General features: G+C 47.2%; 10 protein-coding genes across 10 annotated transcripts; 4 read left to right on the top strand and 6 right to left on the bottom strand.

Annotated features, from left to right (window-relative positions):
• Nucleotides 1–209: 209 nt before the first annotated feature.
• Nucleotides 210–3,945, top strand: N7495_000202 (SH3 domain protein; the record flags this gene model as incomplete). Its single annotated transcript, XM_057202872.1, has 3 exons — nt 210–1,938; nt 1,994–2,089; nt 2,147–3,945. 3 exons carry the CDS (start codon nt 210–212, stop codon nt 3,943–3,945), a joined length of 3,624 nt encoding a protein of 1,207 aa, XP_057066945.1.
• Nucleotides 3,946–4,715: 770 nt separating this feature from the next.
• Nucleotides 4,716–5,128, bottom strand: N7495_000203 (uncharacterized protein; the record flags this gene model as incomplete). Its single annotated transcript, XM_057202873.1, has 3 exons — nt 4,716–4,760; nt 4,816–4,886; nt 4,942–5,128. The coding sequence occupies 3 exons, from the start codon at nt 5,126–5,128 to the stop codon at nt 4,716–4,718; spliced, it is 303 nt and encodes a 100-aa protein (XP_057066946.1).
• A 1,955-nt stretch (nt 5,129–7,083) lies between these two features.
• On the top strand, nt 7,084–8,510 carry cwc25 (U2-type spliceosomal complex subunit CWC25; the record flags this gene model as incomplete). The annotated part of the gene is made up of 2 exons (XM_057202874.1): nt 7,084–7,112; nt 7,181–8,510. 2 exons carry the CDS (start codon nt 7,084–7,086, stop codon nt 8,508–8,510), a joined length of 1,359 nt encoding a protein of 452 aa, XP_057066947.1.
• Nucleotides 8,511–9,087: 577 nt separating this feature from the next.
• On the bottom strand, nt 9,088–11,715 carry N7495_000205 (putative AP-2 adaptor complex subunit beta; the record flags this gene model as incomplete). The annotated part of the gene is made up of 6 exons (XM_057202875.1): nt 9,088–10,183; nt 10,245–10,673; nt 10,729–11,093; nt 11,151–11,226; nt 11,268–11,482; nt 11,680–11,715. The coding sequence occupies 6 exons, from the start codon at nt 11,713–11,715 to the stop codon at nt 9,088–9,090; spliced, it is 2,217 nt and encodes a 738-aa protein (XP_057066948.1).
• Nucleotides 11,716–12,228: 513 nt separating this feature from the next.
• Nucleotides 12,229–12,890, top strand: N7495_000206 (ER membrane protein complex subunit 4; the record flags this gene model as incomplete). The annotated part of the gene is made up of 2 exons (XM_057202876.1): nt 12,229–12,758; nt 12,815–12,890. The coding sequence occupies 2 exons, from the start codon at nt 12,229–12,231 to the stop codon at nt 12,888–12,890; spliced, it is 606 nt and encodes a 201-aa protein (XP_057066949.1).
• A 116-nt stretch (nt 12,891–13,006) lies between these two features.
• N7495_000207 (MFS transporter) lies at nt 13,007–14,733 on the bottom strand (the record flags this gene model as incomplete). Its single annotated transcript, XM_057202877.1, has 2 exons — nt 13,007–14,362; nt 14,437–14,733. 2 exons carry the CDS (start codon nt 14,731–14,733, stop codon nt 13,007–13,009), a joined length of 1,653 nt encoding a protein of 550 aa, XP_057066950.1.
• Nucleotides 14,734–15,241: 508 nt separating this feature from the next.
• bna5-1 (kynureninase) lies at nt 15,242–16,860 on the bottom strand (the record flags this gene model as incomplete). Its single annotated transcript, XM_057202878.1, has 4 exons — nt 15,242–15,684; nt 15,730–16,192; nt 16,261–16,607; nt 16,671–16,860. The coding sequence occupies 4 exons, from the start codon at nt 16,858–16,860 to the stop codon at nt 15,242–15,244; spliced, it is 1,443 nt and encodes a 480-aa protein (XP_057066951.1).
• A 210-nt stretch (nt 16,861–17,070) lies between these two features.
• On the top strand, nt 17,071–18,251 carry N7495_000209 (HesB/IscA family protein; the record flags this gene model as incomplete). The annotated part of the gene is made up of 2 exons (XM_057202879.1): nt 17,071–17,484; nt 17,889–18,251. The coding sequence occupies 2 exons, from the start codon at nt 17,071–17,073 to the stop codon at nt 18,249–18,251; spliced, it is 777 nt and encodes a 258-aa protein (XP_057066952.1).
• Nucleotides 18,252–20,535: 2,284 nt separating this feature from the next.
• On the bottom strand, nt 20,536–22,047 carry N7495_000210 (putative eukaryotic translation initiation factor 3 subunit EifCl; the record flags this gene model as incomplete). Its single annotated transcript, XM_057202880.1, has 2 exons — nt 20,536–21,657; nt 21,769–22,047. 2 exons carry the CDS (start codon nt 22,045–22,047, stop codon nt 20,536–20,538), a joined length of 1,401 nt encoding a protein of 466 aa, XP_057066953.1.
• A 1,020-nt stretch (nt 22,048–23,067) lies between these two features.
• N7495_000211 (putative C6 transcription factor) lies at nt 23,068–25,255 on the bottom strand (the record flags this gene model as incomplete). The annotated part of the gene is made up of 6 exons (XM_057202881.1): nt 23,068–23,452; nt 23,513–23,860; nt 23,934–24,107; nt 24,160–24,311; nt 24,369–25,037; nt 25,121–25,255. The coding sequence occupies 6 exons, from the start codon at nt 25,253–25,255 to the stop codon at nt 23,068–23,070; spliced, it is 1,863 nt and encodes a 620-aa protein (XP_057066954.1).
• Between the last annotated feature and the right edge of the window lie 2,027 nt (nt 25,256–27,282).

The raw sequence follows: 27,282 nt of genomic DNA on the forward strand, positions 1-27,282 counted from the left end.
CCCTCATCTGGCCCAGGCGCCCATCTCCGGACGTCATCCAACACTGATTCCCACCAGAAAGTACTTTCACTTCAATTTTGCCGTATGATACAGAGATCAGAATCGGTGCTTGGCTCTGTACATTCCTCTCCTGATTGCCGTTACAATTCTGTTGTTTAGCGTCTACTCTAACCCCCCGTTCCTCCGAAATTGGGTCTCGACTTTGCCAAATGTCCGGCCCGCCTTTCACGGTTCGAGCGGTTTTCGAATACTCCTCGGGCCACGATGACGACCTCAAGTTTCCAATCGGACAAGTTGTAACGGTCACCGCCGAGGAGGATGCCGAGTGGTACGTTGGCGAATACACGGACGCCTCTGGGATTAAGCAGGAAGGTATCTTCCCCAAGAGCTTTGTTGAACGATATGAGCCCCCGGCTCCTCCAAGACCGGCACGCCCGACTAGGACGAAGAAAGAGTCCGAACCTGCGCCAGTGGAACCACCGGTCCCTGTGAGCGAACCTCAACCACAAGCCGAACCAGAGGTCGCGGAACAGCCCGTCAAGGACGATATTGAACCCGTTATCCAGAAGCCTTCTCAGCCCCAGTCTCCTAAGATTTTGAGTTCTCCTGCCGCAGAAGTTTCATCCCCACCCCCGTTGCCCAAGCAGGCACTTGCGCCGGCCCCTGCGGTTGCTGCTATCCCCGCTCCACCACCGGCAGCCAAGGCACCAGCTTCGAAACCACCACCACCGGCTGTGGCAGATAAGCCCTCAGGATCTTCGTTTAGGGATCGCATCGCCGCATTCAATAAATCTGCAGCTGCACCTGTCGCACCTTTCAAACCCGGTGGCCCGCCGCAGCCGAGCTCCTTCGTCAAGAAACAATTCGTCGCCCCGCCGCCTAGCAAGGACTCATTTGTCGCCCCTCCCAGAGAACCTGCGCCCAAGATCTACAAAAGAGAAGAGGATCCAGAAGTCAAGGAGCAAATTGCCCGAGAACCCCCAGTATCTGAGAGTCGCCCGCCACCCCCACCTCCGCAAGAGACCGAAGAAGGTGGAGAGGATCAGCCAAAGCCCACGAGTCTGAAAGATAGAATCGCCCTTCTTCAGAAACAGCAATTGGAACAAGCTCAACGCCACGCGGAGTCGGCTCAAAAGAAAGAAAAACCTAAGCCCCCAAAGAAACCTGTTGAGCAACCTACGGAGCCTACCGAACAGGAAGAGGAGCTCGAGCCTTCTTCATTTGAAGCTCCGGAAGCTTCTAGAGATCCTAGTGCTGAGATGGCGAGGCCAAGGGCCCCTCCTGCCGTGCCTACACCTTTCTCACCAACTGAAGAAATCTCTGAGTCCAACGATGCCGATTACTCTGCCGCTGCAGACTCTGAGGATGTAGAGTCATCAACAGGCAAGGACGAAGAAGATGAGGAGGTTCCGCAACCGCCACGTCAAGCTGTTGAACAACAGACTGAGCAGGCTGATGAAGAAGAGGAGGCAGAAGAGCACGGATTGAAGGAGGCCGAAGAAGAGGCCGAAGAAGAGGAAGAGGAGATGGACCCCGAAACCAGACGCCGAATGGAGCTTCGTAACAGAATGGCAAAGATGAGTGGTGGTATGGGTATGATGGGACTTTTCGGCCCACCGGGTGGATTGCCAGGTATGGGTCCTCCTCCTACTTCACGCAGGCCCAAGACTCCTGGCGAGACTGAGAAGAAGCTCGCGGAGTCTGAGCCGACCTCTCCAGGTAGTGCTCCACCTGTTCCAATGATTCCGCTGCCTGGGATGACTGCTGCTCCTAAGCTCGCTCCCTCGGCCGACATTGAGAGAGATGAGGAATCCAATAGCAGTCCAGTCACCGAGCATGATGCTCCACGAGATGTCCCAGACATCGATGAGGTTACCCATGAAAACCTCTCACCCATCCGTTCTCTTGAAAGACCCCCTCCCGTACCTCCTACTCATGGTGAGATCTCTAGCTTGTATCTGCTCCAAGAAACCATTAACTAAATGACCGATAGAACGTTCGCCTCCTGCACCGCCGGCTCCTGAGTCGCGCCCTGTGTCGCGCCCAGCTCCACCTCCGGTGCCTGTATCCCCTCCATCAGTTCCAGGAAGTAAGTCTGTTGAATCTGATGCTGATTTATTGAATTTGCGCTTATGCCATTTTGTAGATCGACCAGTTCCTCTCCCGCCTAGGCCTTCAACTGGTGACGAATCCGATGATGAATTGTCGCTACATACTCGGAATCTGTCCTTGAATCCTTCTGCGCCAATTCCATCGGCGGTTCCCGCTCCAGCACTGCCTGACTATATTGATGCCCGCCGACAATCAACTTATGAACCGGTCTCTCCCGTAACCCAGACCCCGGTTTCTGAGAAGAGAGCAAGTCGTGTACCTCCGCCAATCCCGTCAACTCAGCCACCGCTGCCCGGTCGAGCCCCTCCTGGTCAGATGCGTCGCCGGTCTACCATTGATAGCCGTGCAAGTGCCTCTGCCTCGAGACAGGCTGGGGACGACGTTGAAGGTGAAGTGACTGAGTACGACGGTGACTATGACACCGACATTGCATCTGGTGTCAAACATAAGGATGCATTGAGATCTCATGAACGGGATTCAAGCTTTGATGCCGATGACTCTCTCTACTCCCCACGAAGCCCGCAAGACACTAGACTGCCTCCACCAATTCCCCAAGCTGTTGCTCCTAGAGCAGCTCCGCCCCCACCACCTAGTCAGCCTCGCAATGCTCGGGGTTCCATCGACACACCCAGAGGACCACCTCCGCCTCCGCCTCCACCAAAAGAAGAACCCGCTGGCAACGATGATGATGACTATGATCCCTTCAACTATGCTACACCTCAGCATCGTTCATATACTTTACCGCCTGTTCCTAGTGTGCACCCCGATGCGCCACCCCCTCCCCCCCCCCCTCACCACGCAATGCCTCCTCCGCTCACAGTGAACCCGGAATATGATGACCAATACGAGGAATCTCCTGTGCAGAGTCCACCCAATGAGCCCCAAGCCACAGCTCAGCACAAGAAGCGATCATCTTTTGCCCCACCACCTCCCTTAACACAGGCCCCTCCTTTGTCCTCTCCTTCTACAGCTAGAAGCCAACGGGCTTCAATGGACATGTTGAGAGGCCCGCCGAATGTCCGGAGATCGATGGATGTGGGCCGTCCCTCCGTTGAACAAGGATTTATTGCCACTGATGTTGACCTTGCTGAGAACACCATTTGGTGGACTCATCCCAACACGCTGCCACCAGCATTCCAAGGACGCAAGGATATTCTGTTCGAGGTCGAAGAATCTAGTTCCTCAAAGCGGGGCGGAAAGACAACAGTTAGCAAGGACGTCTATATTCTGTTCATGGATTACTCCCAGACCGTGATCACTGTGCTTTTCGATAGCAAGAACCCCTCAGATGCTTCTTTCGAGCAGCGTCACGAACCCTCTCCACTCCAGCCTCGCCAAGATCAATTGGAGCAAGCACATGTACAAATTGGTACCCGTATCTCGGAAGCTATTAATGCCATCCAAAACACCACTGTTGGTGACGGTACACCGTTTGGACTTGTTCAGCATCTGCTGAGCCCTCTTCCCGATGCACTACTCCCTATTGGAACCCGGGCTTATGGTGCTGCTGTCTACTCCAATCTGGCCAACGCATCTGTTACCCAGAATGACGAGATTCGCGCGGGTGACATTGTGAGCTTCCGTAACGCTCGCTTCCAGGGTCACCGCGGGACCATGCACCAGAAGTACAACTCTGAAGTGGGTAAACCAGACCACGTCGGCATAGTTGTAGACTGGGATGGTACAAAGAAGAAGATCCGTGCTTGGGAGCAAGGACGTGAGAACAAGAAGATCAAGATGGAGAGCTTCAAGCTGAATGACATGCGCAGTGGTGAGTGCAAAGTCTGGCGAGTGATGCCACGCAGCTGGGTAGGCTGGGAGAGTACAAAATAGATCGATCCAAATTGTCGTTCATCTCCTGCCCCCATTTACATTGGATGGGAAGATAATGTATGAATGAATGAGCTAAGGCCAAATCATCCCCGCTATACACCCTTCGTGTTTACGTTTTTTTCTGCCCTTCACTGTCCTACTTATGTGTTAATGAGAGACTGGTGGGATGGTCGTACCAATTGAGAATTGAGCGAGCGTGCATCCCCTCTTTCTTATTTGCCTCGGCTCCTCACTGCCCTGGTCAATTTTACATGATGAATGTGTTTCTCCGCGCCGCTTATGCCTTTTTCCACCTTTTCACTTGCCTGTATCTATTTGCAATGTATCCATTTTATTGATCATCCACAGATTGTATAATCACTTGACGCTATCTTAGTAGCATCTTTCTGGAAATTCGAAAATTCTAATGTCTTAGGGCCTAGATTTTCCCATCTTATATAGGGTACTGGTGGGCCTAATAATGGAATCATGTCCGTCTATACCTACGAGAGTTGGAACTATTTTCCGCTATCCAATTGAAATTCAGAAAACATTCATTAAAACTGAATTAAAAATCAACCTTAGAACTACCGATCAAAGGTCCAAGCCCTAGAGTTTCTTCCCAGGTCTTTTCCAAGGGTTCAGACATCACCGTCTTTATCACTGTCTTTTTCGAGTTTCCAAGGTTTGGATGTACTTTTAGAAGCGAAAAGAGAATTTGCACAAAAATCCAGACGAAAACTGCAGTTGTTACCTTATCATCATCAAAAAGTCGCATATCAAAGCTCCTCCTATGCTGGAAGGGCGAAAGGTAAACAAGTAACGCTGCCGGAAGACTGGTAATTGTTATTAGGTTTATATTTGGATCTGAAGCAATAACAGTAGTCTCACAAGATTTGGATACTGGCAGCAGATGCCCACTTTTGGCTTCCCACCCTCACCACATTTCTCAGGGTCGACCCCTGCATTCAGGTTACGTTAGAGGGAACTTGTTCATCTTGATCTTAGCCAACTTACGTGCAACACAATGACCCAGCCCAATTCCGTTGATGATGTTGGGGATATTGATTGCGAGGTACGAGTCACAGCAATAGGGTGCGGTAGCAACAGGACAACTTGCTTGTCTCGTCTCAATATCCTCCACAGGAGCTGCAGTAGCTGCAGTAGACACTATAGACAGAACAAAGATAGACTTGAATTGCATGATGAATTGTTTCAGCTTAGCGAGTATACCGAGTATTGTTGGTCTTGAATTATATGTCAGAGTTGGGACTTGAGAGGGTATTTATGCCCATGCGCCTGGGTATGAAGATGAGGGATTTGGTCTCGACACCTGGGCAACTTGAAATCATGGATTATCTAGATCCCGAGGTCTCGAACATGATCATGATATTATATCATTGATTCAATCATCGGCTGGGGATTCTCTGGGTCCTCTGCTGGTATCTCGGGGATCGTATTCATTCAATGGTCCAAAAGAGGATGCCATAAATAGTTCATTTGAACTAAAATCTTTTTCCAAGGTTATTCCTAAGTCATTTAATGATATCACAATGTCCAGATATCAGGCCCTGGGTGTATTGAGCGGGCGGCTGAATGTCAATTCATTGTTCCAGGAAGAGCTCTACCACTAGGTAGTTCTGCAGCCCGAAGCTATTCTGTACCTAGGAAATACCTAACCTAGGCGTCTCAAGATATCAATTGATCCGTTCATCTCTTGCTAGGTTCCAAGGTTATCATAGATGTTGTAAAAGCATGACGCTGTCATATTGAATGATATGAAGGAATTTCCTATGAGCTATCAAGATCTTGGCGTAGATCCCAATCGCCACCCGCACACACCTGGCCTGGGGCAATTATGGCTTTGTCTAGTTCGAGTAGTAGCAAAGACACCTATCATTTTACGAGATCAAACCAAGGAAATAGTTGTCGCCGTTTATTTGACCTTGGAACTTTATGGACATTAGAAAACTGTTAGACTTAGCTAGATCTTGCCAAGAATTGAATTACTCGGTATCTATTTCCAACCACCTGGGCACTAGATTAGAACTCGAAGGTACCCAGGATACCTGAATTAATCAATAAAACAACTTGATGGCCAGGTGGTAAGCGATTCAGAATTTAGTACTGTGGACCCTGGAGGTATAGGATTACAACTAGATAATTTCTCATATCCTGTGATGTAGTACTTGAAGAATAGAATGAACGACTTGAAAGGCCTTTGTTGGGTTTGACAGTTGGAAGCTATCTAGCTATAGACTGGAGGTAGAAGCCCCACATACTTGATTAAGGTCATGGGACTCTGAAGATAAGCCTATCAGGTGCTCAGTATCTAGGTAGATGGTGGGGAATATATCCATAGATGCCGTGGTACCTAATAAGATGGATGCTTACCCGAAAATCATCAACTGAGCCATGACCGTAGTTCTTTTGGAAAGACCTCCTATTGGAGATCTGGCAATACGAAGCGAGAGCCACCTGATCGTTCAATTCAAGCTCAAAGGCCTGATTCTAGATCCTGAAGATTCACGGCATGCCAAGACTTAAGAAGCTCCAGGCAATACTGGTTACCAATGCTTGGTAGTGGTTATTAGAGAGATAAATGGCTTCATTGGCACCTTGTTTTGTCTCTTAGTGCTTAAATGAATGTGAACATGATGCGTTGACATGGATAAAAAAAAACTTTAACATCAGTTTGAATGCAGGTGTGTATTGTAGTAAGTAATTGACACTGATTGGTTCTAAGGAATGCGCTGTTGTAAACTATGTATATCTAGAGAAGTAAGTAGTATCTGCATAGCAGTAAAGAGTCGCATTAATAGTCTTAACTCGTTAGCCAATTACTAAAGCCAAAGAAGCTGCAAATGGTCTTGGTTCATCTATAGACTATGTGAAATTGCTTAGCTCGAGGCCAGAAGGAGATAGAGTGGCTGAAAATCCGGAAAAGCCTGGAACTTTGATCATAGACTTAAGATTGATATATCCTTCACGCTAACGTTTTTGGGAATTATATGGTGCCTTAGTTACACCCTAGGGGTCCGGAGTTAATGGGTCACGTGAGTATTTTATCAGGCTAAGTTGCGTACTTATCAATCTCCACTTTCATCATTCTCGACCTTCTGCATCAATCAAGCATCAGCTTGATCAACACTCGTCGAAATGGGAAGTGGTGACCTGAATTTGAAGAAGTGAGTAACATCGAATTTCATATTTAATTTCTGCCAATTTAAGATAAAAATCGCTAATTCGATTACAGGTCATGGCATCCAGCGGTGTTCAAAAACCAGGAGCGTGTCTGGAAGGAGGAAAAGAAGGCCCTAGATGAGCGCAAACGCATCGAACAGCTCCGACGTGAGCGTGAAGAAGAGCGTCAAATGCAAGAAATCCAGCGCCTAGAGGAAGCCTCTGGAAAAACGAAGCAGATTAGCCGAGTCGACTGGATGTACCAGGCCCCCTCAACCGAAACGGGCCACTACTCCGAGGAGATGGAAGGTTACTTGCTTGGAAAGCGACGCATTGATGGGATCTTGATGAAGAATTCTGAATCCTCGGAAAAGAACAATGCTGTTACTCGCGGCGCCCCGACTGGAGAGAACTCGGATGCGGCTCCCCGCCCCGTTGTATCTCAGCGTGATACCATGCAGAAGGTTCTTTCAGACCCGCTGCTGGAAATCAAGAAGAAGGAGCAAGCCGCGTACGAGGCCACTGTTAAGGAAGTCATGAAACGTAAGGAGAGGGAAGCACGACGAGATGGCGATAAAGATTCTGGACACTCGCGACACAGAGATCGCCGACATGAACATGGTTCGAAGCGTCGCCGGTACAGTGATGACGCGGAAGAAGATCGTCATCGGTCTCATCGCTCTTCTCATCGCTCATCCCACCCCTCCTCTAATAGATGTCGGTCCCGATCTCGTTCGCCCAGGCGATCTTCCGCCAACTACCGTGGAGACCGATACCTTGGAGATGGAAACCCTCACAGTGGAGACAGATATCGTGGAGATCGTGACCATGGAGATCGTGAGGTCAACTGTGGTCGTGGAATTAACCCAGACCGCGAAGGTCTTGACCGTGGTTATCGTGAGGTTAGCCGAAACCGCGGAGACCGAGACGGCAGGGATGAATATCACGGCCGAGACCGACGCGACGCCCGAGAGAAAGGCTCACACCCCCGAGATCGTGATGACAGACGTGACCGCTCCCGACGACGTTCTCCTGATCGCAACAGCCGTTATACTAACGATCGTGGCACTCGCCGAGATGAGCCCCGAAATGAATACAATAACCGCCGCGAGTATTCCAACCGAGATCGTGAGCCTCAGTCTCGTCCAAATCCTAAGGAGCAGGAGGCAGAGAGACTCCGCAAGCTGGCAGAAATGCAATCCAACGCCAACGAACTGGAAACAACTCGTCGCCAGCGTATTGCCGAAATTACAATCAAGGAACAAGAAAAGAAGGAAGCCGACGACCGCCAACGCTCGGACCGTGGTGCATTCATGTCCAAGGTACACAGGCGTGTGCAAGAAGATAGTCTTGATGAGCGCATTCGCCGCAACCGCGGTGGCCTCTCGAAGATGGAAGATTAAACCAGGTTTCAAACAAAGCAGTTTTACCCCGTATCCGTTTGAGTTGCGGTCAATCGATGGCGACGAAGTATGAAAAAGAAAAACATTCTTAAGGTTTAGTTCCAAGGGATCGATTGATGGAACTATGCCATACCTTTTATCCGGTGCATGAATGACCTATGCAAGAAGGGTCTGGTTTTACACCTATGAATTCGATGAGCCCATAATTTTTAGCGCGATGATATCCCTTAGAAAACATACAATATTTCGTAATTTTTATCACATCTTGGTGTTACTCCAAAGCCATTGCCAGTACAATTTGTTCAGGGCTCTGTTAACTACTTGGCCCCGTCGACTGAAAGTTTCATAAGCCCTGGAGTTCAGGTGGTTTAGGCTCTAAATAGTCTCGGAAATTTTCTAGCACTTGGAAATAGGATGGATATTGAGTTTAGAGTCTTATGCTGTTTGAACAGGAAACCTTGGAAGAAGTTGTAACCATAATACAAGTTCGAATTAAAATAAGTGAATGAACCTTCCCTATGCTTAGTAGCCGGATACCAACGCCTCTCTATCTACAATTTCAACTATGAAAACAGACCTACAGCAGCAGCAACTCGCCCGTTGCGCCACCAGACTGGTAAACATTCTGCGAGTTCTGAGTCACGAGATACTGTCCTCCAGGTGTGGCAGCACCGCCACCACGACCACCCAGATCTAACGAGGCCATTTGCTGTGAGCCGATACCGCTAAAGTATGAATCTGCCGCGTCAAGGGCGTGGGCGGGGGCGCCTGTAGCTGATGGGGCAATGGGACCAGGACCAACTAGGTATTGCTGGGGCGGGGCAGCATTGACGGGACTGATAGGGTTTCCGGTTGTGGTAATGGTTGCCAGACCACTGTTGCTGGTTGAGGCAATGGGGTGGGTGACGGTCGGAGGGTTGTAGTCGAGCATATTGGCTGTGCCGTCTTCAATGGGAGGCCGTTGAAGAGCTGGGCTTGCCTGGAGACGGCGAGGTCGGGCAGCACGGAAAACCTGATGAATGGGCTTCAGGTAGACTGTGGCTAGAGTGCCGACATTCAGACACAGCTCCTCGAGTGTTTGAGGATCCAATTTTTCGCTTTCGGCTGTGATGGGAGGCTTTTGACCCATGACAACCTGCTTTGCGGTGGCAGGGTCGGAAGAAAGCAGACGCCAGTACATATAGCCGCGATCACGAAGATCAGGATCATCTGTCTCCTCTGTGCACCACTTGAGCACTTGCGGAACGATCTGCTGGCCCTTGGTGGGGCGTTGAATAAAGAGCTTGACAGTGGCTGTGAGCAGAGCCAATTGTACTTCAACGGTTTCATCATGAAAAGTTGACAGGTAGTCCTGCAGAAGTTCATCGGATTTCTCAATACGGTCCGCATACTGGCCGATGATCCAGATAATGGCGGCTTTGGCCTCAGGCTCATCGAGGTCGTCAATATTGCGAATTACATGGCCAATTATTCCCTCGTACTGGTTAGGGTACTTGCGGAAAATGTTGCGAATCACCACTGTAGCTTCCTGAACGATATACGGAATTTTGGCGTCGACCAATTCCAGAAGAGTATCGATACATTGCCGTGCGGAAGACTCAATTTTAATTGCTAGCTTTCCAATGGCACGAACGGCTTTGCGAACAAAGTGCACATCGATTTCAGTGGCGTATCTTTGAAAACCATTATCAGCATGACGGCATTTATTTTATTTGATCAGAAAATGAAACTCACTCTCGAAGTTCTGCCAGTACGACTGGCATGTTTTCCTTCGTGGTCAACATGAACATCAACTCCAATTTGGTCACCTTGACGTAGATCGGGTCGTTGTAATTGCAAAAGAACACACGAATGTCGTTGCGCAAGACTTCTGGCCTCTTCTGAAGAATCAGAATGGCGTTTCTCAATGCCAAGTATTGGACCTCCGGTGGTTTAGAGAGCAGAGTGACAATGGGTGGAGACATTTTCTTGCACAACGAGGTGATGTGCTTTTCGTCAGCGATGTAGTTCATAAGATAGAGAAGAACTCTGCAGGACGTAAGAACGACGGCAGAATTGGAGTGTGATAACCGCGGAGCGATTCGTTCCGCCAGCAAAAGAGCCTCGGCAGTGTCCTGGGGAACATAGGACATTAAAGCCTCAAGGATGTAAGTCTGGCCCCATCTAGTATCTGTTAGTATAAAGATATGGGGATGTATGGGAGGCAAGATTTTCCTACTCGGAACAATCTGGCAAAATTGAAACCAGTTTCGAAGCGCTGACATAGTCAATGGTGAGAGAGATAGATTCACTACGACCCCAGATATCGACCAGGGAAGCTAGAACACTGGAGACAACCGTCGGATTTTCGTCTTTTAGCATTCTGTTAAGTCGATCGATCAAATCGGAATTCTCGACCGTCTTTTTGTCGTGCTCGTATAACTTAGCAACAGCGAAAGCTGCTGTCTTGCGGACGTATGGGTCGTTATCCTGCATCAAGCGTTTAAGAGGTTGGAAAGTAGATTGAACGAATTCGCGCACATGGACATATGAAATGGTCCGTAGAGCAAGTGCGCGGACAAGCGGGTTAGTGTCCTCCATATCCTATTCCAACTGTTAGATCGACGACTCTGGAATTCGTTCTTGGAGACTGAGACCAACGTTAATCAGGATCGGCAGCGCCTTAAGAGCAACATCAGGCTTCACCCTTGAATAGTTAACCAAGAACAAAAAGCACCTGCAGATTGTATTAGTACATCAACGGTATACTGACCGTACCAAGTCAGGGGTCGTAGGAGTATACCGTACATTTTTTTAATCTCCAAACTTGGTAGGTTCATGCATTCGACGACGTCCGGAAATAAAGTAACCATATCGTTATTGCTCATAGTCATATTGGCGACAATCTTCTTGAGGGCAATCTTCCTCGCAGAATAGTTCTTGTCCTTCTTGCCGCCACTGTTGAGCTCCTGTCGTAGCTCGGCAACTTTGCCCTGTAAAGTGGGAAAGTGTGTAAGTAATGGGTAGATGTGATGAAATAAGGGCTTTACAAATCGGTAGAGAGGGATTAAAGGTAACAGAAGAAAGCATATGGCAAGCTGACATGCAAGTCATAAAATTGGGCTCAAGTTGCATGATGGAATGCATGGGGAAGGAATAAGGCAATCAAATTATCAATGATACGACATACCCTAGCAAACAGTTTCGCATCGCCACCAGAACTCATGGCTGCGATATGAATCAATTGATATGCTTATGCTGAAGTTCCTAATGCACGGCTTATTCTCTTCAATGGCCTTTGGCGGATCTGGCAGTCGTGCAATCAATCACATGCGACAATTAAATGGGATTTCTTTTAGTATCGGGCGGAATCGAATGGAAGGAGGAGATCTGAAATCGAAGGAACCAAATTGGGTTGGAGGGTTCGGAGGGGCGTGTAGATAGAATCGAAAGGGAATCGGATGTCTCACTGCATATTAATAGTCTCAAGCTAGAACAGCTCAAACAGGAAAATCATGGACCACAATGAAGTGGGGAATAATTCCAGAGAAAATACGGGAAGTTCTGGAGGAGCAGCTGAGAACGTTGTAGTTCAAAGAGGGAAAGGAGAGTCAAGGTTCCCTGTCTTTCTGCCCTTTCCGGTGCACAACGACGCTAAGGCGGAGTGAGTGGTGCGGAGGAACCTCCTAGTCCCACATTTCAACCTAACACCTCCTTGAGCATCAAATCCTCACAAACGATGGCAGCTCTTCCACCTCCACCCCCGCCGCAATGGGTTGTCACGCTTAACTCTCCTATGCCCCGTCCCACCAAGGCGGCCTCTAGCATCCCGGATCCACCTGGTTTCTCAAGCAGTCGTGGCCATGGTAAACAGGTGAGGCCTCCGCAATCTCACGAAGCTCCCAGGAGTGTACTAAAAATAAATCAGCGTCAACAAGAGCAACCCGTGGCGAGGAAACCCGAAGAAACAGACGCCTTGAAGCTGAAGAAGGCATGGGAGATTGCCATGGCCCCATCTAAGCAGATTCCTATGAACGCAATCATGATGTACATGTCCGGCAATAGCCTTCAGATTTTTAGCATCATGATGGTTTTTATGCTTTTCAAGGGTCCTATCCAAGGTCTATTCAACATTAATGTGGCATTTGCCAAATACGAAAGCCCATCGACTCGCACGCGCTTAGTTGGAGTGAAGGCGGCTTATGTGGCCATGCAGCTTGTGCTGCTAGGGTTGGGAATTTGGAAAGTCAATGCCATGGGACTTTTCCCGTATGGACTCCTCTATATTCGTGTTTTCCATGATTGGATACTGATAAGCCTTACAGAAATACGAGATCGGACTGGCTTGCATGGGAATCGGAACGGCAGCCATTGGAACAGGCATCTTTTGCTTTCCGGTGATTTAGCTTGCCACAAGGAGCGGTTTCAAGAGAAGAAAATGCAATGTTATATTTTATCATCTTTAGATCTAATGCATCAAAGCTAAAATCGCATGGGAATGTATGCAGCTGGGTATATCATAGCGTCATGGTAGCTGAAGCGACAGTGATTGAGTGTTGTAAAGTATTATTCGGCTCTGATGAGCTTTTGCCATTCTCAGAGTTCGTTTCTTCATTGATCTTGAGCTCTTTCGCTTCAAGCTTCAGACGGCGTTCTTCCCGCCATTGAGGTCCTTTGTAGATATCGAGCAAAAGCAAGGGCGAAGTGGCCAGCATTACTAATGCAACGAATGTAAAGCACCAACCGCGGCCCATACCTGAGAGCATAGGATCAACCACAGCAGTCGCACCAGCTCCTACCAAACATCGCACAAAGTTGTTAGCGGCAGTGGATTTAGCAGCTTGTGTTGGATATAGGTCCACAAGAAGGGTACCAATAGTGTTGAAGGCTCCTGTTAGGGTAAGTCCTATCACAAATAGAATAGTAGTTGGTGCCGCGAGGTGAATCCTGTAGTTCAAGGTCCACCCGAATGCCATAATAGCAAAACTTCCGATCGCCAGGAGTGGGAATGCAATTTGAAGACGAGCTTTTTCGATGGGGAAATCCCGTAGGTCTGTTTTCCGGTTTTTGAAAATGGGAAAACCGATGCTCTTTGCAATTCGGCGATAATTATAGTCGAGGAATTTCCCACTCAGAATAGATGCTATGGAAGCACCAAGACCGAAAGGAATGTAGCACAGACCAACTTGTAGATCGTTCAATCCGTATATGTCGGTATAGATCGACGGGATTGTGGCGCTCACATCGTAAAATCCAGCAAAGAGCAACGCATTACAGAAGAGAATGACGCTAACATCCTTCTGGAAAACGATAGCGAGCGTCTGCAAAGGATTCGGGAATCCAATCTTTAGATTGCGCGTACTCGCAGAAGTTTCAGCACCCTCCACTCGAAGCTTGCGGGCCTGAATGTAGCTGATTAAGGACATGTTCCACTTTTGAGGAGGCAGTGATCCATCGCCGACAATCTCCCGAGCAGTCTCAGGGAAGAAAAGCAGGAATGGGATCATAAAGGCACCTGCGAAAATAACGAGGAACCAGAAGATTGCCCTCCAGCCGAGGAACTGAGCCAGCAAACCTCCAACAACAGGACCTATAGATGGGCCCAGCAGAGATCCTGCTGTTACAAACCCCATGTACGATCCTCGTTGAGAGGCGGTGGCCACGTCGGAGACTACCCCAGATGATAGAGCAATGGTGGTGCTACTTCCTGCACTTTGCAGGCACCGGAGTATGAAAAGAGCTGCATAGCTGTTTTGCAGAGCCAGGCCGATATTTGCAGCAATATAAAGAACAAAGCATACAATATATGCTGGTCTCCTTCCAGTTTTATCGGCAAAGTCACCAATAAACATAGGTGCAAGGCCTTGAAAGATCTATTCAAGCTTGTCAGCTTCCAACATTGGATGACGACACACTTGACCACTTGGGCAGGATGATCTAGACTCACCATGTAACTTGTTAATGTCAAGTTTATCAATGACCCTGAGACATTAAGATCTTTGGCCAAATCTGTAATGGCAGGGAAATAAATCTGTGATGAAATAGCGGAGAAGAGACCTGCCCATGAGCTCATGAAGACAATAAATCTCCGCTGGGGATCTGTGAAGCAGGAGTATGCAACATCTGCAACATCAGTAATATCATGGTCCCCCGCATTTCCACTGTCATTTTCACCCTTTGAGGTTCCAAGCTCGAGATCAGTTTGGGGTGGTATTTCCACATCTTTCTCAGTGATGAATGCCATTTGTAATCACTAGATCAGGGCTGATATGGCGATTGCAGCCAAGAATGAAAGTGCAACATTTGAGATGAATAAATCAACAGTTCTAAGGCCAAACGGGAGCGAAAGCGGCCCGAGAAGCTCGAACTAGTCCTTATCTTCTCCGTAGTGGTGGGTACTTGCCGATTAGCCGACGGAAGTCTTTTTATATTCGTTAACTCCGTTTGAAGATGGCGCAATACATCCATGCAAATTTCACATCATTTGAGTCGAGATGCGGATTCCGAGTCTCACTTCAGCTTTGAGCGGCTACAGACTTCCAAAGCTCCGACTACACGTCTATCTATTTATAATTACGCAATTATTTAGCACGAAGTAACTATACGCAGGTGTATCTAGTAGTTGTAGACCAAAATAAGACTAATGCCTAAACAGTTCACTAGATAAATATTTAACAAATAATTAGTTAGTTAATTGACTATATAGTTAAACCTGAGCCGCAATGATCTATTCGATTGTTCATATTATTCATTCACTGGCGAGCTTTGACTGCATTTCGACATGCTTCCAAAAATATTTGGCAGAATTCGAAAACTTCAGCATACGTATTGTACAATGGTGCAGGGGCCACGCGAATAACGTCGGGTTTTCTCTCGTCAATAACAGCCCCGTTCTCTTCTAAATGGTGCAATACATGGTCTAACAGCCCGGGTTGAAGGCGAATACTGAGCTGAGCTCCCCTCTCGGCGGGATTTGAAGGTGTAATGAGAGTGAATGGCTTATCTTCTGGAGAAGCATCAAGGGGATACTTCAAAAGTAGATGTTCGAGATATCCCGTGATATTTAAAGACTTTTGTCGGATTTCTGTCATGGTCGTACGATTGAAGATCTCGAGGGAAGCAACAATGGCAGTCATATCCAAGACCGAAGGGTTTGATAGTTGAAATCCAGCTGCACCGGGTTGTGGAGTGAATTCTATATCGGTCAGCTTTATACGTGACCTTGCAAGGTGCCACTTACTATTATCCATCATGAATCGGGTTTTGAGGTCACTACCCCACCACCCCGATAAACGAGGGCGGAATTTATCATCACTAGTCTGACCATGCCGTTCGTGCACAAACAGCCCTGCCATGCCACCAGGCCCGCTATTGATATACTTATAAGTACACCATGCCGCAAAATCAACATCCCAGTCATGCAAACGTAGATCTACATTGCCGGCAGCATGGGCACAGTCCCAGCCGATTAGGATACCCTTCGAGTGAGCATGTGCAGTGATACGCTTGATGTCGAAATACTGCCCAGTATAGAACTGAATGCCAGAAAGAAAAATCAATGCTGTACTTGAAGCATTTTCATCAATGACCTTAAGAATCTGTTCCGTGCTCAAAATGGGTAGATCAAGATTCTCGGGCTCAATCAAGACCATAGCATCTTCGGGGTCAAAGTTGTGGTGGCGAATTTGAGACTCGACCGCAAACTAGTGGCAGTAAGCATTAGGCATGAAAGACACAATTCAACTCCAGGATTCAAAAATTATGCACTTACATGGTCACTTGGAAAAGCTTTTCCTTCCAGAATAATCTTGTATTTCTCTTGTGTTGGGCGGTAGAAGCTTGCCATGAGAAAGTGGATATTGGCTGTGAGAGTTCCCATGACAGCCACTTCACTGTGTAATGCGCCCACTACGGGCGCCATCAATTTCGATCCAGCCGTGTCGACGTCGACAAAAGGAGGAAGTAATTGGTCCTCATGAGGAATGAAATGCCCCGTCACGCCCTTCGTGGCCCATGTGCGCAGATACTGTTCAATATACCTTCGAGTGCTGCGAGGCTGGATACCCAGAGAGTTACCACAAAGATAAATACATTTGGGGTCGGAAGCCTCGTCACTGGCTATTGCGTCAAGAATGTTAGCAGGTAGCTATTCTTCGTATTGAGATACTATTATAAGAATACCTTCATTTGCCTCAATGGTCGTTCTCTTTAGATCTTTCTTGGAAGGTATAATGAATTCTTCTCGAAACTGACGCAGAGGATCCTGTGCATCCAGAGCCTCGGCATATTCCTTCTTGTAAGCTCTAATATCTTCATTGTAAGGAAGCGGCGGGCCGGACTTGATATCTCGGATATGTTGTCGGGATCCCATGGTGGAGAGTTAGTGTTGGAGACAGGCAGTGTGAGTGACCAAATACTGAAGACTGCTTAGATTCTTAAATGTTAAAAGTTAAAAGATCACATTCATTAGCAATTTTAAGCGATCTTAACTATTCATGTATGATGACTTCACTTCTCATTCCGTCTTTTTCTGCCCCCGTGTTCCGCCTAGGCTGACCAATCGCGCCGCTGCCGATTTCAGATGGAACGATGTCATGGCATTGACAACTACTTTAAATTTGGTCATTTTTTAGGACTTCGTGTTCGAAAGTCTTACGCAACTTTCAAAATGTCTCGGACATTTATGCCATCTATCAACACCCGGCAGGTCTTCTCAAGAGGATATTCCAGACTATTCTCAACTTCCCGGCCTGCTAAGCGCCTCTCCACATCTTGCGAAATCGTTCATCGTCGAGCAAGCGCCGCAGCAGCAGTTGGCGCATCGTTTCACACACCTTCTATCTCCCGACGACCACCATCACGCTGCTACATTCGTCAATCCGTTGCCTCGTTTTCGTCATCGTCCGTCCGCGCAGCTACGCAGGTTCTACAAAATCCGAGAACCGGAGATGATGGAGCAACATTAATGATAAATATCTCACCTCGAGCTGCGGAGGTACGTTAAAAATAGTTTCTTATTGTCATGGTTATTCGGCTATCTCCTGTTATGGGCTTGAGAAATGTACTGGGCGAACGGGAAGCGATATGGTCAATGTCGTCAGACTTTGATAATATCAGAAGATGAAGACAGACTAGCTGCTGGCTGCAAAAACCAGTGACAGGATCAAATATTCACATACGACCACAGGGTGTGGAGAACAGGGCTTCCCGTCCGCTCAGCCGTACTTAAGCCACACGCCGGTCAGTTAGTAGTATGGTGGGTGACCACATGCGAATCCTGACTGTTGTATGTTTTTGTTTTTATAGCCCAAGGCATATATCTATATGCAGATTTTCCATTTTGATTATTCTGACTGAATTTATCATTTTCCGTTTTTTTTTTGCTAACAAACAATACAGCGTTTGCGAGAAATCACCGATCCTACTTCATCTCCTTCTGCTATTCAGGAAGAAAATCCTTACAACCATCTTCGAATTACTGTGACCAGCGGCGGCTGCCATGGTTTCCAGTATATGATGTCGCTAGAGTCAGCTAGCAAGATCGATGCTGAAGAGGACACCATCTTCCAGGGTGAGGCCGAGACTGCTACGTCAGAGGGCGGAGAAGCCAAGGTCGTCATGGACGAGCCTTCGTTGGAGCTTCTATCTGGAAGCACGGTAGATTATACCACCGAGTTAATTGGGAGTCAATTCAAGATTGTTGATAATCCACGAGCCACAAGTAATTGTGGTTGCGGGACTAGCTTCGATGTGATGGATTGATGAGTTCTCTTACATGTACATACAGCATACTGGACATCCAGGGATAGAATAATTTGCATGTTATACCCCTCTTCTCTCTATTTCCATGACACATATGCATACCCAGGTAGTTTAACTTAACTTACTTTCGCCCTCATCTTACCTTAACCTTAACCTTAACCTTCACCTTCACCTTCACCTTACCATTACTTCTCCCATGCCTCTTTATACTCCAGTCTAATCTCCTATAACTCATCATACAAGCCTACATAAAATATCCACGAGTATTATTCTACATTCTGATTCTTTCTTCACTATCCATTCTCCACTCCATCATCTACTCTCTATTACTCTATCATAACGAGAGTAAATGTGGTCCAAGACGAATATGAAGACAAAGTTGAAGACGCACATTCTTTCCATGCCTCCATATGGAATATTTTACTGTCCAGTAACTTAGATACTATTCTCTGTCATTCAAGGCAGGTGTCCATATCAATCTTGGAATCCGAGTGACGAACGATGAGGAGACCAATGACGGTCCCGGAGACAGCGGCCAGCACAATGTGTTCTAGTCGACTCTGATGTAAGGAAGTCGATATTCTTCTGAGGTTGGTGATGGCAACCTTCTCGGTGACATCGACCTCCTTGGCCAAATGCGTACATATAAAAAGCTTGTCGATATCCTATAACCCAAGCTTGCTATCATAGCGTCCCCCAAAATACCTTCCAGAGCGTCCTTTTTCCAGAAGTTGAAACAACCTGGTTTCGAGAAGCTGCACCTTCTTTTCTGGCGTACCAACCTGTGGTCGTTCCAGATCCTCTTATTTAGCAGCAGCAGACCGTCCTCCAAAGCCTTCTACTTCCGACGAATCCTGCACCAGACCCTCAGTCCGATGTTGCCCGCTGTGGTTATATCAACCCGATGTTGCTGACTGCCAATTCAGAAACTGGATCAACGAGTACAAGAACACAGGGAATAAGCGGTCCTCCGGAAAGAGGATTGGGTTCAGGAGTTCCTTAGCTATGTTGTCCCATATATATATATATATATAAGCTATAATTAATCAAAGCACCCCATCACTTCCCCAACTTGTTCAGGTACCTTGGATTGACACTGGTGATTTTGGACTATACTTCTGCAAGATCCTTCGGAAATTGGCCATTCATGCCATAATTACGTCGGTTCTGCCACTGGTATGGAAAGTCTCCGAGAATACTGAGTAGATAAAAGGGTTACCTTGTATTCCTTGTATTCCTAGTGTCTTCTTCCTTATATGATATTTGATGATCCCAGATTAGCTTCTTTGAGAATATTCTGTTTGGCAAGCGAGAGGCATCCTGGGCGGCTATTCTTGTGATTCCTGAAAGTCAGGCGATCTTCGATATCTATAAGCGGATACCTTCTCTGCCTGATTGCAGAATCGGCCGTTTTTCAATCGTATAGCCCATCTGCACTCAATCGGCTTTAGGATGAATTGCTTTGGCACAAATTCTGCGCCCATGTTTTTCTTGCTGACGGATTCTGACAGCATCAGCTAAAGGGACATATAAGACAGCCCAATCGATCCGCTAGAAACTTCGGTCAGAAGCAAAGATTCCTGAAGAGAATGCATAAAGGTGGGCCAAGAGATGATCTGGGGAAACTCCGCTATAGAAGTCGGCTTCGAATCAAGACGGCAAAATCGGACCGTTGCTTGATCACCTCAAGTCAGGGCAAATTGTGGATAGGTCCTTTAAATCCAATTCTCCACGAACAAAACAAACCTCCAAGGAAAAGAGCAAAAACAATATACTAATAGAGGAACTATTGAATAAAGAATAATATCGTTGATCTATGAATCAATTTCATCAAGTCTCTTTTTCTCCTACCTCCATCCATGGATGTACTCTCTCATAGTACATCACTTGCTTTAAAGCAGAACAGCAGACCAGGGCCAATGTAAATATTACGCCCACCAGAGATATCGCGATAGTCTGACTTGATTTTGAATCCACACGGGAGTCCCTGACCACAAGTGATGGTAAAACGCAGGACACAGAGGGGGGAAAAGTATAACAAATATGGAAAACTAGAAAGGGTATAAAACCCAGCAATTGCAATGTGAACAATGGGGAAAAATGGAAAAAAAAGAGAAGCGGAATAAGAATATGAAAGAAATCATCTCGAGTCGTGTCCGTCTTTTCTTGCATGTAAAGAGTCCATCCATCACCATTTTTGTTACGTCTCGAATCACCCGCAGGAACCTGCACCAATCGGCTAGTCTTTTAGCCTATGGGATTTGTGGAGTTAAAACTTTTTTTTTTAGTAAACTCGGGCAAGGTTGCGCAGGTACCAGTCAACCAAGCGGCGGCCGGCTTTGGTCTCACTGACGTGGATCAAGTCATCTTCGAGAGCGTAGTCGAGGTCGTTGGCAATGACAGCATCACCCTCAAGCAGACCACCCTCGACCCAGCGGATCTGACGGCTGCGCTGCTTGTTCACGAGAAGCCAGGAACGGAGTTTCTCAGGCTCGACCTCGAGGAAGCCGGCGAGCTTCTTGAGGTCCATGGTGGTGTAAAGCTTCAGGTATGAACGGATGGTGGGATTGAATAGGGTGTTCTTTACCTCATCCATGAAGATGGCAGTGTGGTGATCGACGGGATCGACGTTGTAGGCAGGGTTGTCGAAGTCAGGAGGAGTAGGGCTGATGAACTTGGGGCAAGAAGAGCGGAACAACTCTTCAAAGACGGGGAGGGCTTCGGGGCCGCCACGCTGCATACGGTGGAACTGCTCGCCGTACTTCTCGCGGACGGCGGAGTGGATGGTGTCGTCCAGACGGGTGGGGTGCAAAGCCACGCAGATGGCAATCAGGGCATACATCTGATCGTTCTTCTTGGCGATAGCATCGTAGTTGTTGCCGCCTTTCTGGAAGTTCTTTGTCCGGGAAACGTAGACCAAGATGTGGCTGAACATGCGGATGGCGTCGGCGTAGCGGCGCATCATCATGTAGGAGAAACCGACGTAGTAGTACGTGGTGAAATGGGCGGCCATTACGCGGGCGAACATGGCCTTCTTGTTCATCTCGATATCGTCGAGGGTCTTCAGGGCAAGGCTGAAGTCACCGAGCAGGCAGTGCACCCGCAACAGACCAATGATGGAGAAGTAGCCCAGCATCTTGTAAAGCGGCCGGGAGCCATACTCGCCAGCGAAAGCAATTGGATCCTCGCCCCGCTTGATGGCAGCCAGTTGCTCATTAATCTGCGAGCGCTGGATAAGCGAGTACAGTACGTTCAGTACAGAGTAGCAGCCCCATGTGTTCGGGTTTTCGCGGAGGACTTGGGACTCATCCTCACTGGATCCACTACGAGCAACGCGGTTGCGGTATCGGCAAAAAGACTCGAATTGGTAGATGAACTCATCAATGACATCCCAGGCCCAGTAGTACTAAAGAACATCAAGTTAGTCACTTTCTCACCAGCCATCATATAATACGTGAATGCTAAGCGTAGATTTCTTTGTTTCAAAGCTACAGAATGGCGAAGTGGAGGAACGTACAGAAGGGACCTCAAGATCCACAGGACCTTCTGAGTTCAGAATGTAGTGGAAGAGACTGCAGTAGTTGTCGTAGCTGGCGAACTTGGTCTCAAGAGTAGCCTGATATTCCAGTGGGGTAGCAGCCGCGGCGAGCTGTGCTTGAAGGTCTTGAGCCTGAGAACCACCGAGAGACACAGAATGGTCTATTTCACTCAGACTATCGTCGTAATTGACCTGCTCGCGGTAGTCATTCACCATGGTCTCCTCCTCGGCATCCGAGGCGCGATCTTCGTAAGACATTGTTGTGGGGGAGAACGAAAGTGTGCGTGCGGATGAAAGAAGTTGTATATTTTTGGGCTTTGAGATGCCTGAATGACGGCAGGGCGGAAGGGGGGTTGGGTGGGGGTCCGTCGTCGCTCGCCGTGTGGGATTTGCCAAAGAACGAATTTTGAGGGTTTTCGCTTGGAGTGTTATGCTTATCTTATCTGGGCATAAAGTGGATGCTGACTCATCTTATGCAGCTCGGATTAGATAAGCATAACAAAATAGGAAATAACCAAACCAGACTACAGGTCGTGTCAGGTAACTCAAACTTCTAACCAAACATCAGGATTTTCAGAAATCAATCATGGCTGCTGAAAATAATGACGAAATATTCTTGGAAGTCTTTAGGAGTGGTTATAGCCATTATCCGTGACTATGCTTTTTGTTTCAGACAAGGAGTATAATATCTAGGTAATGTATGTCGGCCGGAGTTTGGCACAAAATGACAACTAGTAAGACTTCAATGCTCGGGTATAACATCCATTTTCTACAATTTTGGAGAATGAGACTTCTATAAGGGCGATTAGATATCTCTCTACTTCCAAGGTCAGTCTACATTTGAATATTAGAGTTGAATGGACCATGGCTACATGTAGAGAAGCTTCAAAGTTGATAGCTTGATATTGGCCTATAATGGTGTTTGTCAACTAGCATGAAAAAAATTGATACAATCATCCGAAATTTAGTCAAAAGAATGTTGAGTAATGCACTCGCGGCGATAAAATCGACTCTATGGCAAGACCGTTGCTTGAAGGGGAGATCAACTACCACTCTTATTTGCCCGCTGATAAAAAAGGCCACATGACAGATTGACTTGACTAGTTACAGGTGTTTAAAAACGGTTTGTCAGCCGGAAAAAGCTTCCGGTAGGAGCACGTAGCCTGTATGACCGAATGCCATAAGAAGCCGTCTCCCGTAGTTGTGGATCATTTTTACCGAATACAGCCCACTTTACCCTTCACGTTCAGCATCTGGATCTCATAAGTCTTGACTCTCTCAGAGATCTGAGTCCTCCAATATTGCGATGGCATCGTGAGGAAGCCGTGCATTTTCATGTTGGAGTGCTTGGATGATCTCAGCCACAGGTTTGAACTTCTGGCTCAAGACAACCCCAAAACGACAACATTCAATGAACGCCACTGTTGCCTCCTTTGTATCTTCCAGTCTTTTCAGAAGGCCATGAAGGGCTGTCTGGATGATATCTGCAACTTGGCTTGGAATGTGTTTGAGTCCATACGACAGACGATAGGCAGAAAGGCAACGAGTCATTTCTATGGCCTGCTCACACCATTCATCTCTTATGCTAACAGCCATAGGATCCTCCCCAGCCCTATCGATCAGTGCCTCAAGAAGGCTCATACTCACTTGAAGACATTTCAAGCTTCACAGGTTGTCAGCACAGGATACTAGAAAGGAAGTCAGATCAGGGGGTGTATATTACCGAAGAGTGAGAAGTTGCGGGATTGGATCCTTTTCGTCTTTGGGTAAATCGGGCCAGTCTGTCAACCAATTTTGCAAACGGTCATATGGAGCTTTTGCCCTATTCTGCAGGGCGCGGAAGTTCGTGTGCAACTCAGCATCGTCCAAAAGACCCTTGATCTCAACCATAATGATCGTGAGATCTACAAGACCTCGCCTGATTTTGGGAAGATGAGCTGGTTTCTTATCATAGGCAATCTGATTCGACCGCGGATACGGGACCCAGTCAAAATCATGATCACCTCCGGCATAAATGTTCGATACAGGATATTCCAGATTGGCAAACCTCTGAAGTTTGATGGACATTTGTCTTCATGGCCAGTCAGTACTTGTACACCCCGATATTAGAGTCCATGCCCCATAGCCTGGATGATACTACTTACAGATTCAAGCTGAAGATACCCCATGCTGTGATTGTATAGGCTCGTTTCATCTCAGGCGATTTTTGTCCCCTCTGGATGACACTGGGGTGCTTAAACATTCCCAAATCCTGAGCTAACTCGACAGCCTGTCGTAACGTCAGCCAGCCCAGACGAGACTTCCCCTGGCATGACAATCTGCAATACTCAATATTAGATCCAGAGAAGATTTAGGGACTATGGAACATACAAATAACCCATCAAAAGAAGTCCTTGGATATTAGTCAACGATGATCGCCCTTCCTGCGCTCGCCATAGCCTCTCTGCTTCCGCAAGGAATTTCTCCCCTCGAGAGAACGCGTTTTCGGAATTTGAGAATACGATCGGGCTATCAGAATACGTCTGTTGGAGTTAGATCAAACCTTGCCATGATTGAAATGGAGATGGTGTTCGTCGTACACTTGCCACTGCTAACAAACCGTTGACCAACAGTGGTGAGCAGAATTCCGAATTCAGATCTCCCTTCTCCATATGTTCAAGAAATGTCTCTCGATCAACAAATTGGGCACATGGGTGGTCCCATGTGAAATAGAGTGAAATTAGATGCGACACAAGCTCGTTGTCATCAGTAACTTCCGTCCATGGCTTTGAAGGGACACTAATCATAGGGATATCACAGAGACTCTCCAGGGTCACTCGCGCATAAGGATGGGTAGTGATCTGTGTTTTCCTGGGTAGTTCCTCCTCTGAGATATCCGAAGCTCGCCTAGGTTTGTTCTCATCCGCTTCAAAATAAGCTAAATTTGGGTCTCCATCATCCGAAATAAGATGACTGGCGTTTGACAATGCTTTGGGATCGGAGAAATAAACTGCAGGGCTTCCAACAGCCTCAGCGATCTCATTCAGTGATGCATTGCTTCGAACCAGTTCAATGATACTCTGCACCCTTTCTGCAGTTTCAGTTCGAAGTGCCCTGAAAAAGGCTTCTAACAGTTCTTTATAGTTTGAAAGCTCCTCTATCACCCTCTTCACAGCTACTTTGCGTCTGAGATCACGGGTTGGGTCAAATTGACAATCGTCAATTCCAGCAGTAGTACATGCTTTGCAAGGAGCAGGAGGTCCGGAACACTGCAGTACAAAAGAAGAAGAATGTCAGGACGGCTCTTCCGGAAATCTGTTTGCAAGTGAAAATCCATGACTCGACGACTTACCTTTCTCTTTGCTGTCTTGCAGGTCAGACAAGCCGTTGAGTTCTTTTTTGGTCGACTCACAGCCATAGGCGATTGCGGAGCAAATGTCCGTGGTGGTCCTGGAGCTAAAGGTCTGGGATGACCCTGATTGTTCATTTTTGGAGTACCAAATCCCCGTCCAATTTTATCCTGTTTCGGTGATTGGACAAAGACCGCCATTAACTTCCTAGTGTTGACGAGATCTATGAGCTTAACGCGCGAGGTTGACTTTTGTGATCGGTTGTTGTTCTGACAAGAGGGTGTGCAATAGGTGAAGAGACTCGATTTTGAGGGTATGTACAAAGCCTTGTCCCACCTATATGATTGGATGAAATTTTTTCAAGATATGTATGGCTCATATAAATCATATATATCTCTTTGCTCCTCTCTCTTTCGTCCGATGCTGTATCGAAAAGGGATCAGGTCATTACCGACACGGTTCCGATTTTGCCGCCTGGGTGTACCCAAGGATTGGATGAAGCACAGTTTTCCGACAGAAGATGAAAGGATCACTGGGCTATATATTAGTGACATGAAGAAAAGCCTCAGCAGCTCAAGAGGGGTCACGACACGACTTTAGCAAACAGACGGGGTGGGGCAGGGACGGGGTGATTTGATCTGGTATTGTCACACAGCCAGGGTACCTGGTGGCCGAGTAGGCCACGATTGAACTCCTGTGAGTGGAGAAGAAATAAGCCTGCGGCCTGCCAATCTGCTTTGTTGGTGGCATGTAGCTAACAGGGGTCGAAGGCTCTGTTGAGGGTGGATTTGCATGGAAGAGCCCGAAAGGCCAACAGAAGAACGTGGCCACTATCTAATATGCCTGTGAGTGGAACAGCTACCACTAATACGGTTCTGAAACAGGCTCTATTCTATCAAGAAATGGAAACAAGGGGGAAAACACTTGGTCCACAAAAAGAGATAGATCATGACGTTCACCACAACAAAGCCTGAGAGTTTTTAATCGCATTCTACTTCTTTCTTTCGGGATACCGCGACCGATAATTTCGACTGTCCAGTTGCGGTGACATACGGCGTACAGGCCTCTCGAATCTATGGTACCAACTCGGCCAGAAACCTGAACAAAACAATTTCAAGTTCTTGAAAACTTGATCAACTGCTAACTTTGCGAAATGTTTGCCGAAGCCTGCTTCCATATACAGCCGGCGACAGAATGCTAGGATTAGATACAGGACAGGTCATACTGCCCCAAATCCAACGTTATAATTCAGTAGGTGCATGATATATCCACCTGAATACTGTAAGGACAAAAGACTCCGCACATGTTTTCGCTAATTGCGATATTTCGCGCCACTGGCGTGATAAAACCACCATGCCACGATTGAATAAATCCCGGATCAAACCAAAGAGCACTGATCGCCCGTCGTTACATCGACTCATGACATGAAGCTTTCCAAATGTGGCAATTAAGTCAGATCTATCTGGAAAATAGTATGAATTATTCGCATTGCAGAGTACTTATTGGATCAGATTACGTGGCAAAGAATTCCAAGTCTTCCGGTCATTAGAACAAACCGCGAGCGTCATCTTTTACAGCGACAAACAGTACGGAGTACACTTCCGTATATGTGAGGCTGCTATTGGGCAACCTGAGGACTTTTCATGCGTTTCTCCACTGACTCCATCCTGATTAACTCTACAGGAACATCAGTTCTGGCAAAAAAAAAAAAAAAAAAAAAAAAAACCTATCACCCAATCTAATTGCCAGTCATCTATTTTCCTATACTCTTGACTGGGCGGTTGTCATCCGTCCAATCGGCCGCTGGCATTATGTACCCACTCTTATCTAACATAAGGCTGTTACTGACTTGCGCAGCCTCATTTTGTATGGCTGCAGATGGAATTCGGAATTTGACTATACATGCTCCGTATATACTTCGATTATAGGCCCACCCCCAGAAACAAACATTGATCTTCAAATATGATATGTCACTCGTATTCTACATTGTGTATTCTATGGGTTTGTCCCTAACTGCCCTATTGATGCGGATTTCAAATCCACGGCGCCAATGCACTTCTCCAATCAAGACTAGAAAAATGCATGCATAACGCAATCTCACCCAGTGCCCTCTTTCTTTTCCAAGATTCTTTCTTTTCAAAGTTCGTACTTGCTCCACCCTTTC

This window comes from Penicillium taxi, assembly GCF_028828555.1.
Source record: "Penicillium taxi strain IBT 34144 chromosome Unknown utg000001l_segment0_segment0, whole genome shotgun sequence".
Classification (NCBI taxonomy): Eukaryota; Fungi; Ascomycota; class Eurotiomycetes; order Eurotiales; family Aspergillaceae; genus Penicillium; species Penicillium taxi.